The sequence below is a fragment of the Moschus berezovskii genome, chromosome 11 (genome assembly GCF_049115385.1).
Source record: "Moschus berezovskii isolate FMDL1 chromosome 11, NW_MosBer_1.0, whole genome shotgun sequence".
Classification (NCBI taxonomy): domain Eukaryota; kingdom Metazoa; phylum Chordata; class Mammalia; order Artiodactyla; family Moschidae; genus Moschus; species Moschus berezovskii.
Window position 1 is genome coordinate 63,887,252 of NC_142470.1, and position 12,080 is coordinate 63,899,331.

Below are 12,080 nucleotides of genomic sequence, written 5' to 3' on the forward strand. Positions count from 1 at the left end.
TCAAGATTGCCAGGAGAAATATCAATAACCTCAGATATTGCAGATGACACCACCCTTATGGCAGAAAGTGAAGAGGAACTAAAAAGCCTCTTGATGAAAATGAAAGAGGACAGTAAAAAGGTTGACTTGAAGCTCAACATTCAGAAAATGAAGATCATGGCATCCAGTCCCATCACTTCATGGCAAATAGATGCGGAAACAGTGGAAACAGTGTCAGACTTTTATTTTTTTGGGCTCCCAAATCACTGCGGATGCTGATTGCAGCCATGAAATTAAGACGCTTACTCCTTGGAAGGAAAGTTATGACCAACCTAGATAGTATATTAAAAAGCAGAGACATTACTTTGCCAACAAAGGTCCGTCTAGTCAAGACTATGGTTTTTCCAGTGGTCATGTATGGAAGTGAGAGTTGGACTGTGAAGAAAGCTGATCGCTGAAGAATTGATGCTTTTGAACTGTGGTGCTGGAGAAGACTCTTGAGAGTCCCTTGGACTGCAAGGAGATCCAACCATTCCATTCTAAAGGAGATCAATCCTGGGTGTTCATTGGAAGGACTGATGCTAAAGCTGAAACTCCAATACTTTGGCCACCTCCTGCGACGAGTTGACTCACTGGAAGAGTCTGATGCTAGGAGGGATTGGGGGGCGGGAGGAGACGGGGACGACAGAGAATGAGATGGCTGGATGGCATCACCGACTCGATGGACATGAGTTTGAGTGAACTCCGGGAATTGGTGATGGACAGGGAGGCCTGGCATGCTGTGATTCATGGGGTCGCAAAGAGTCAGACACGACTGAGCAACTGAACTGAACTGGATAGCTGATAAGGTCAGTTTCTCATTGCTGTTCCTCTTCTATAAACTATTCCCTTTCCTGTTCAGAATCATATTATCATATTTCTTGAAAATTCTTGTTGGGAGTTTGGAATTTCACTGAACCTATATATCAATTTGGGAAAAAATACTACCTTACAATACTGATAATAAAGAACATGATATACCTCTCCAGCTATCTAGGTGTTCTCATAATGGGCTTCCCTAGTGACTCAGTGGTAAAGAATCCACCTGCCATTGCAGGAGATGTGGGTTTCATCCCTAGGTTGGGAAGATCTTCCAGAGAAGGAAATGGCAACCCACTTCAGTATTTTTGCCTGGGAAATCCCATGGACAGAGGAGCCTGGCAGGCTACAGTCCATGGCATCACAAAAAGAATCGGACGTGACTTAGTAGCTAAACAATAAAACAACAATTATCTCATAATAAAATTTTGAAATTTTCTCTAAAGAAATCTTGATCATGATTTCTTAGATCTGTTGCTAGGTATTTTATATTTTCTGACAATATTTCCTTTAATTATTTGCTGCTGTTCTATGGAAATGCAACTGACTTTTGTAGGTTAATTTTATATGCATTCACCCTTTTATTAATAAACATATTAATAACTTCTATATCCTTTTGCAGTCTCACTGTAAATAACAGCTTCCAATAATTGGTTTTATTTCTCAGTTTTGGCTGAATCTCTATGCACTGGTTACAATCTCCACTACAGTACAAATAGAAGCAGCAAGAGTGCACATCCTGTTTTCATCCCTAACTTCAGAGTGAATGCTTCCTTTTCCTCCACTTAGATAATGTTTACTGTAGGCTTTTTAATACATACATAGCATAATACAAAAGGCCTTATTTAAAAAATTCTGCAATGTGAAAAATGATAGTTGCAAATCTAACAAAAGTAAGCATGAGACTAATCAATTAAATTCTCTTAAATTTCTCTTAAACTCATTTAAAATTTCTCTTTACACCTTATCAAAAGAATAAATACAAGGTAACAATTATTCTCCTTAAGCCATCTTTATAAATAAATGTCACTCCTTAGTCTTAGGAGCAGTGTACATGCAATAAGAATTTTATTTTTATCAAAAAGATATGATCATGATTTCTGAAAGTAGGGATTAAAATTTTTAAATCAATTTTAACACCTACTAGCTCTAGAGATGTGACTTTTCTAAAATTCTAATTATTACTAAATATTACTAAAATTTAAAAAGTGATTAATGGGGCAAAAATATACAGTACACAGATTAACAATTTTAAGAGCTATGTCTCATTTAAGGAAGAAAAACAAAGTTTAGTGATAATTCATTTAATTTCTGTTACTTAAAATATATAGATATAATACAGTAAAAGCTAACATTTAAGTGCTTGTGTGCCAGGCAAAAGGTGAATGGTCACAACAGTCTACCATTCATTACTTATTCTTTCAACATATTTATTGGGTTTTTACTATGTGCTACACAGTAAAACAAATGCCAAATAGAGATATGAAAAGACAGTGCCTGCCCTTAGTGAGATTAGTGTCTGGATGAGAAACAGATATATAAGCTGAAATTATATAATGTAATAAGATGAAAAGTGTTATTATAATAGGAGTATGTTCAAGGCATATGCTTTTATACTGAAGGCATAAAAGAAGTGTCCCAAGTTCTGCACAGGGTAATAAAGAAGGCTTTCTAAAACGATTGCAATGAAGAAAGGATAACAAAGTACACAAAAGCTTTTTCTTCCTTCTTGCTTTTTAAGCTTTAAGTTGTGAGGAAAGGCTCTTATTTTCTTGTATTTAACCACACTTTAGAGAGGAGAATCTTGTTAGAGACAATCTGTCTTTTTAAACTGCATTCCCTTTCAGACCACCAATAGAAAACTATCCTACCAAACTTAACTATAAAACAGCCTTTGTGCTCCCCTAACAACTCAGTGTCCTCTGTACATGAAAAACAGTATAAAGTAACTAATAAAACAGAATTGTGAATCTTTACTGTAAAAATCTTATGGCTTTTAATCACTGAATATTAGAATTCCTTACAATATCATTAAATACATAGCCAGAAAGTGATAACTAAAATTTTTTTCCCTGCTTTTACAGTAAGAGTCCCCCATGAAGTCTGTCTTTTTTTTTTTTTTTGGTGCCAGCTAAATGAACACAGTTAAAATTTGCTATCGAAGCCCTTAATTAAATTCCTCCATCCAATTTAGACTTTAGCACATATTAGATAATTTGAACTGGTATTTTACATGTAGTCTCAAGTTTAATACTACTTGACTACTGTATGTCCCTTTCTGCAAGAGAGAGCTACTATTTTAAAGAACTAATGGCAAGAAAGAACTCACCTTAAACATCCTAGATACACACAAAGCAAAAACAATTTTTAATAGTCGTTGTATTTTCACATACTTGATCTTTAGGAAATGGACTGTCATAATCAGATTGTCTATAGACCAGAATTGGTAGATCCCATTCAGCTAAACATTTCCAATTCCATTGTTTCTATATATCATAAATATATAACACAAAGTCAGATACTAATCTTGTAATTTTTTATCAGTAGAATTTTCCTGTGTAAAGTGATACATCTATTTTAAAAAGTGTCAGTTCAGCTCTGGCAAATTCCTACACAAGTGGTAGAATTTACTGGTATATTCTGAAAATAACACAGAATAAACAACCAAGAAAGGGTAACTCTAAAATTGAGTTCAGATTACTTCCATTAGTTTTTAATGTTTTGAGTTCTTTCAGGCGGATTAGATATTATATGTTTTGCTTAATATTAGAAATGCACATTTTAGGTTTTATTTCAACAGTCTAGGAAAAACAATAAAACACAGAACATTTATATTACAAAAACCACATCAGAATAGAGAATGAGGTGACTCTAATCATTCTATTTAAAGTTATAATCCATCCCCCTAACTACAGATTCCTGGCTCCTTACACTGCTGCTTTTATCCTTTAGTATTTCTAGCTGTCTAATAAATTATGTGTGTGTGTGGCTACTCAGCCATTCAATCATGTCTGACTCCACAACCCTAAGGCTTGTAGCCCAGCAGGCTATTTTGTCCATGAAACTTTGCAGGCAAGGATATTGGAGTGGGTTGTCATTTCCTACTCCAGGGGATCTTCCCCACACAGGGAATGAACCCGTTATCTCTTGCACCTCCTGCACTGGTAGGCAGATTCTTTACCACTGTACCACTTGGGCTTCGCAATAAATTATATACTTGTTTATTACGTTTAATTGTTAACTCCTAGTCTCTCTCCCTAGAATATAAGTTATTCAAAGGCAGGGATTTCTATCTGTTCTATTCACTGACTTATCCTGAGCACCAAGAACAACCTGGGACTATAAGGATAAAATAAGGTAAAAATCTGTCAAAGGAATGAATGCATAAGTAGTTAAGATGAGTAACCTACTGTATACAGGGAGAAAACACATTGCCTAAAGGTACTTGGCTGTGAAGATAAATATCTAATATAACAGTAACACAAATACATTGTTTAGATGCCAAAGTCAAATATAAATAAGTTCCATTAGAGACTCTGTCCACAATAAGCATGAAATTCATCTCAGAAGACAACTGAATGACCTAATAGTTATCATAAAGCTTTTTGTGATCAATTGCTAAGTGAATGGTATAATTAAGGGGATAGGACTTTGGGCTCAAGAGAACTGAAAATGCATTTCAGATAAGGAAAGCAATTTGAGTAATTTTGGTAGACAAGTACAAACAAAGCATGTTCATTCAGTTATTTATTTATTCTGTCTACATATTTTAATTATACTTCTTCTGTGTATCTGACACTGGTCTAGGTACCAGAGATGTACAGACGAATGGTTCCTACCTTTCAGAGTCTCACAATTTAGTGAGGGAGAAACATAAATAAATTTATAGCAAACAGTGTTAGAAATATACAGCACTTTGGGGAAACAGATACTTCGCTCCAAGAAGATCACAGAAAGCATGAAAGAAATGTCCCTTAAATTTGAGGGATGAGCAGAAAGAATTTACCAGACAGATTAAAGCATTTCATGCAAGGAACTGCAAACAGAAGAACACAGAAGCAGAAGATGATACCTAGAGATGATGCTGGAATGGAAAACAAGGATCAGAATATGAAGGGCTTTAAATGCCATGCTTGAGAAACTCAATCTAGCCAGTTTATCAGAGTTCCTCAAAGTGTGGTCCATGCATCACCAGCATTAGAATTGTCTAGGGCAGAAATTTTCGAATTGTACTTTGAGACCCAGGGGTCCTAAAATTAATTTAGTGGATTAACTAAACATCTTAAAAAAAAAAAAGAAAGAAAAGAAATGGAATGGAATGGAACAGAACAGATGGAGGGCATACAGCATGTACTAAGAGTTTAGGGCCGCTGGTCATAAAATTAATTTACTGGGTTGGACATGCTTTTTCTATAAAAAAATAAACTGGAAAGGAACAGATTAGACAGTATATTACCTGAAGTAAAAATATTGCTTTATTTTTTTTTAATCTATGTGTGTATCTATTGAGTAGAGAAATAAAATCTATTTCCTACTGTGAGTTAGAGTTAAGAAACATGGATCTAGATGTTTTTTTAAAATGCAGCACTCAAGGCCCCACACTAGACTATCAAATTAGGGAAAATGTGGCCTGGATTCTACATTTTTAGCAAGTACTAAGGGGGCGCTACGCACATTCAAATTGAGAGTCACTGGTGAAGATGATGTGGAGCCACTGAAGGATAATAAGCACAATTCTGAAATGATTCATACTGGTTTCAGAAGAATCTTTCTGGATGTAGAGTGTATAGACTGCCTGAAGGGTGATCAAGACCAATGGTGGTGAGAACAGAGGTTGACTGAGAACTGGTCAGGATAAGTGAACAAAACAGTTTTTCTAGAATAGAGTTAACCATGGAAGAGAAGGTAGGAAACATGTTGGAGCGACATGTAGAAAATTTCCAATTTAAGGCCATTAAATTTTTAGACTATTCAAGGAACCGCTGGAACTTTTTAATCACAGTAATGTGCTAAAGCATTGTTCTAAGATTATTTTAATGGGGGCAGAAGTTAATAAAGCATAGTTGAGATAAAACCATGCACCTGAGAGCCAAGGTAACTGTTTTCAAATCCTAGCTCCACCAGGTATTATTTCCTTAGGATAATTTTCAAAAGTAGAAAATGTCTGGGTCAAGAGTATGCTCATTTAAAATTCTGATTCATTGCTAAAGTAAAAGGCCAACTTTTAAATTAGAGGTCACCGAGTCTAGGCGTAGTATGAAATAGGCATAATGTAGTATAAAACAAGGAGATTATAAATAATAGCTACCAGTTATTAAGTATTATTTGTATGTCAAGGAGTAAATGTTAAGTAACTCATGTACACTATTTTATCATTACAGCACTGCTTTACAGCAAAGAAAACCAAAGCTTCGGTTATTTAACTTTCCCATATCACATAGTATATACCAGGGGCAGAGCTGGAATTCAAACCCAAATCTTCTGAACTCCAGTGGAAAGGGTATTAAAAAGGAAAATGCAGAATGGCAGATGGGCCACTGCTGAAGTATCTTTTTTTTTCTTTTTACCAATCCAGAACAAGGCTTGGTGTTAATAACATGTACTTATATGGCTGCTACTGCTGCTAAGTCACTTCAGTCGTGTCCGACTCTGTGTGACCCCATAGACGGAAGCCCACCAGGCTCTCCCGACCCTGGGATTCTCCAGGCAAGGACACTGGAGTGGGTTGCCATGGCACCTAGTACATAATAAGTGCTACACATATTTTACTTCATTTAATTCTTATAACAACCTATGAGGTAGGTACTATTATTATCTCCATTTTATAAATAAGGAAGTGGAACAAAATCAATTTAAGGAAAAAGCATCACACAAGAGTTCAAAGTATATATTCAATTGAGCTTTTTATTAAATTGAAAATAACTTAAACGTTTACTAATAGATAACAAGATCAACGAATTAAAGCCTAAGCCACAGAATACTGTTAAAAAGCAAAATAGATTTATAAGTACCGATATGGAAAGTTATTTAAGATATATTCCTGAGTGAAAAGAAAGAGTAGATTAGGAAGTGCAACATGATTCCATTTATATTTAAAAAATGTATAAATACATGACACATGTAGAAAGGAAATTCTAGAAAAATTTTCATCAAATTTAACAGTATTCTCTTACAGTGAGTAATACTAAAGAGGAAGAAAGGGACTTTTGCTTTTTGCATTATACTAAACAGTATGAAAAATGAAGATCTAGAGAAAAGAGATATAGACCTTATAATTCACAAAACACTACTTATCTATGAATATATTCCTTAAATTATCATGATATCACTTAAATTATTTTTAAACATCTGAGAAAAACACAAACTAACACTATAAGGATATTTTAAATATGACAAAGAAATATATTCTTTGAAAATTTTATAGCTGTTCAATACCTGAATTATGCATATTTAAGTGACTGCAGATGACTTTACAAAGGAGACTACCATGGTGCAGGATGTCAGCAGCCCTCACCTATCCTGTAGCAATTGTGGTACAGTTACCAGGTGCTATTCCAGACAGTGCCATCCCCAATAAAATCCATTACACGGTAAATTTCTAGTAAATCCACTAAACAAATACACTATGAAGACATTTTACATGGCCTCTACTATTTCTAAACTACTTCACCACTGAATATGCCTTCAGATAAATGCATTCCAATATCTTATAAGCACAGTGCCTATTCAATATTCAGCAAGGGGAGTATAAGTTGTCTGCTGGTATGGCAAAAGGAAGGCTACATTCAAAGAGAATCAGAATATTTTTGAGAAGATTTTATTACAGAAAACAATGACACTCTTCACAAAGCCTTGTCTGCATAAGAATTTTTTTTCAACACTGAAGGATTTTAAATATATTTCATTCCTCAGATACTGTGTAAGACAAGTATGTAAGTGAACACAGAACTTAAGACAGCTTTTAAAACACAGGTTAAAGATACAAATAGAAATCACTTAACACAAATAACTAAATATCCAAATAATAGAAATCATTAAATTGAACATACTCACCATTGAAAGGATTGATTCCTGCCCTTATTCTTGAAATAATAGCTTCTTTTACTTCTTTTTTTTTCACACATCGAATACCCAAATTTTGAAAACTAGAAGGGAAACACAAAACTTTCAGATTTCTTTAGAGCTAACACAGCGACACATAAATGAGATTTTATTAAAGAATACTGCAAAAATCAAGCATATATCCAACACTGAGAAGTCGTCATAATGTCAGATGGAGATATTAAAAGCATGAAATACATTTCCAATTCCTATGATAAAGATGAGAGGATAAAAAATGGGGTTATATTTCTAAGAGAACTGTTAAAGAGAAAAGTAATATACACTATACAGTGTTTTACAGTTATATTTTACTAACATTCCTGCACCAAATATATCAAAGTGGACAAAGATTAATAGGAAGGCAACACCAAAAAGCTAAAATTCACCTCCCCGAAAAATTCATAATCAAATCAATAAAATCAGTACATTTGATAATATAAAGCAAAAGTTATAAAAAGTTGCCCACAGGTTGACACCTACATGTACAGTAGGTGAGCTACTGAGCTCATAAAAATGTTGACTACGTTTTTAAAATGTGTGCAGACTACCAACATTTAAAAATCAGGTAACTGCATATAAACATTCCTGCTTTCTCTTGAATATTTTAAAGGCAACAGTAGACTGGCACAGAAACACCTGCCTGGAGCTAAGTACCTATGGCCCATTTACACACGGTTCTCCAGTTGGCTGCAGTGCCTGCTAGCCCTCTTATACCTCAGCCTCTCCACTCCACAGACATCTGGTTTCTGACTACAAATGACTTCACTACTAGCAGCAGTGGAATATGTTTTATGCCTTATCACATGAAGTTATAATAATCATTTATCGTAAGAAAGCATCAAACTATGTATTTTTTCACTAGACAGATATTTAAAGCTAACAATAATATTTAACCAGAGTTTCAAAATGTCATTTATGGAAAATTTCTCAACAGCTACAAATATTACTAATTTGCATATGTGTAGTACAGATGATGGTGGGGGGAACTCCCCTACCACCACTAGTCATACTTGTTCCCACATGGAAAAACCATGACATCATTAAAATTGGGTGGGTGTGAATAAGGAAGCAAAACTTGGTTATAATAACATTACTATTTGCTCAGACTTCACATGGCCCTTGGCAACAGGTCACTTGCCATGTTTGCCCCCTGTATGCTCTGTTGTCTTCTTGTTCATGCTTTTCATATTTACTACCCTTGTGATTTTTAACACCTAAAATACCTTTAACACTTCCTTCTTCTGCCTCCAATAATTAAAAAATAAATCTTGAACTTGTAATCCTTTCTTGAACCCTAAAACCATATTTCTCTTCAAAAGTATTCCACTTCTTTGAAAGATTCTTAGGTTGGTTCTCACTTTTTCTTTGACAAAAGATTTTAAAGGACTCTGTTTTAAGATATTTACACACTACTTGAGAGTTTCATCTGAATAATCCAACTTGAGTGCTGCTGCTGCTGCTGCTAAGTCACTTCAGTCGTGTCCGACTCTGTGTTACCCCATAGACGGAAGCCCACCAGGCTCCCTCGTCCTTGGGATTCTCCAGGTAAGAACACTGGAGTGGGTTGCCATTGCTATTCACATATAAATTCTGACATAAGGAAACCAAGATCACAGAGATTATCCAAATCAATTATTCATTCATTCATAGTCATTCAACAAGTTCTGGAGTTCCTTCTATGTACCAAGGACTGTGATGAGTAATGGGAATATACAATCCCTCCTCTCATGGAGCTCACAGTCTAGAGCAGGCGTAAACAGTTTGAAGGGGCTTGTGTGTGTGTGTGTGTTAGTCACTCAGTCCTATTTGGCTTTTTGCAACCCCATGGACTATAGCCTGCCAGATTCCTCTATCCATGGAATTCTCTAGGCAAGAATACTGGAGTGGGATACCATTTCCTTCTCCATTGAAGGGGCTTGTGTTGGTCAAATTTGTGTCAACATGAAAATCAGAATAATAATCCTAGTAATAGACTAGCATTCAATTATAATGCATTGACTATAAGAATCCATGAGTCTGGACTTCCCTGGTGGCTCAAAATCTGCCTGTCAATACAGGAGACACGGGTTGGATCTCTGATCTGGGAGGATCTCACATGCCATGGAGCAACTAAGCCTGTGTGCCACAACTACTGAGCCTATGCCCCAGAGCCCAGGGAGCTGCAACTACTTTAGCCAGTGCACCCTAAAATCTGTGCCCCACAATAAGAGATGCCCACACATCACAACTAGAGAGTAGCCCCTGCTCTCTGCAAATAGAGAAAGCCTGTGTGCAACGAAGACCCAGCACAACCAAAAATAAATAAAATTATTTGTCAAAAAGAGAATCCATGAGTCTATACTGGTATTTTTTCAACTGAGGCAGGGGAATATGGATAAGTTTTTCTTTATAATAGAATGCCAGTTAATATCACCAATAGGAAAAAACTAGTATCACCATCTCCTGAAGTGTTACTTTGAGAACAATACAGCATCACCTCTGTAGATTTCTCATCCAAAATATTTCACGTTAACATGAACACAGTCATGAGCAACCACTCAGACTAACCTACATTGAATAACATTCTTCAAAACAAATAATATTCTTCAAAAATGTTAATGTCATGAAAGACTAACACTAGTTGAGAAAATGTTCTAAATTAAAGGAGATTAAATAAGCATGACACCTAAATACAATGTATGATCCTTAACAGGATTTTGGATTGAGGGGCAAGGTTCAGTTCACTTCAGTTCAGTCACTCAGTCATGTCCGACTCTTTGTGATCCCATGAGCTGCAGCACGCCAGGGCTCCTTGTCCATCACCAACTCCCAGAGTTTACCCAAACTCATGTCCATTGGGTCGGTGATGCCATCTAACCATCTCATCCACTGTCGTCCCCTTCTCCCCCTGCCTTCAATCTTTCCCAACATCAGGGTCTTTTCGAATGAGTCAACTCTTCACATCAGGTGGCCAAAATACTGGAGTTTCAGCTTTAACATCAGTCCTTCCAATGAACAGCCGGGACCGATTTCCCTTAGGAAGGACTGACTGGATCTCCTTGCAGTCCAAGGGACACTCTAGAGTCTTCTCCAACACCACAAGTCAAAAGCATCAATTCTTCTGCGCTCAGCTGTCTTTATAGTCCAACTCTCACATCCATACCTGACCACTGGAAAAACCATAGCCTTGACTAGATGGACCTTTGTTGACAGAGTAATGTCTCTGCTTTTTAACATGCTGTCTAGGTTGGTCATAACTTTCCTTTCAAGGAGTAAGGGTCTTTTAATTTCATGGCTGCCCTAAAGGCATTATTGGGCATCACTGGACATAAATAAGGTAGTCCAAAAATCTAACTGCCTATACCTAAGGTTGACAAAGAATAGCCAGAGAAATAAGAAGTAAAACAGAAGAGTCTGTTCTCACTACTAAATCAGAAAACAAGGGGTAATTATGTTTCAATAAGTGAGTAATCTACAATGTAAAACACTGGGAGGTGAAATAATACAAATAGGAAGTATTCCTTCCCAAGTTTGTATAACCAGATAGTTTATGCTTTGTGCTGTTACTAAAGTATATTTTCTAAATGGTTACTACTTGTATTTAAGGAGGCTACTAATCTTTTCCTATTGCAATCAGTTTCACTTTTTTCTCACAAGCAATACATGTTCATTACAAAAAGAATTATAAAATGAACATCAGTTAAAAGAAGGACATAAAACCCCACAATTGTTCCTATCCAGAGACAACCAATATCAACATCTTAGTGCTTAAACTACCATGTATATGTACACACTTACTTTTGAAAAACTAACACAACATTGTTGATCAATGATACTCCAATATAAAATAAAAAAATTTTAAATTATTTATCACACTTCATTGTAAAGCCTTATTTTATTTTTCTAAATATTGGGAATATCTTTCTATACAAAGACATATTTGCAATGTTATTATTAAGGCTACATAGGAGTACACTGCATGGAGGTACCAGTTTAATCTCCCTCTGTTTATAATCTGGATTGCTTCTAACTTTTTGCCATTACAAAGCTTTAATGAATATCATTACAGCTAAGTTTCTGAACACGCGTAATCAGAAATTATTTCCTCAAGATAAATTCCTAGAATTGCTAGTTCAAAACACATTCATATAATTTCAGGCTTT

General features: G+C 35.6%; 1 protein-coding gene across 1 annotated transcript in view; it reads right to left on the minus strand.

Moving 5' to 3' along the window:
* REL (REL proto-oncogene, NF-kB subunit) overlaps window positions 1-12,080 on the minus strand; it is a 45,218-nt gene that overhangs the window by 19,609 nt on the left and 13,529 nt on the right. Inside the window, exon 4 of the mRNA XM_055399256.2 lies at window positions 7,891-7,982. Within this exon, the coding sequence (XP_055255231.1) occupies window positions 7,891-7,982 (92 nt within the window). The remainder of the gene's footprint in view (window positions 1-7,890; window positions 7,983-12,080) is intronic.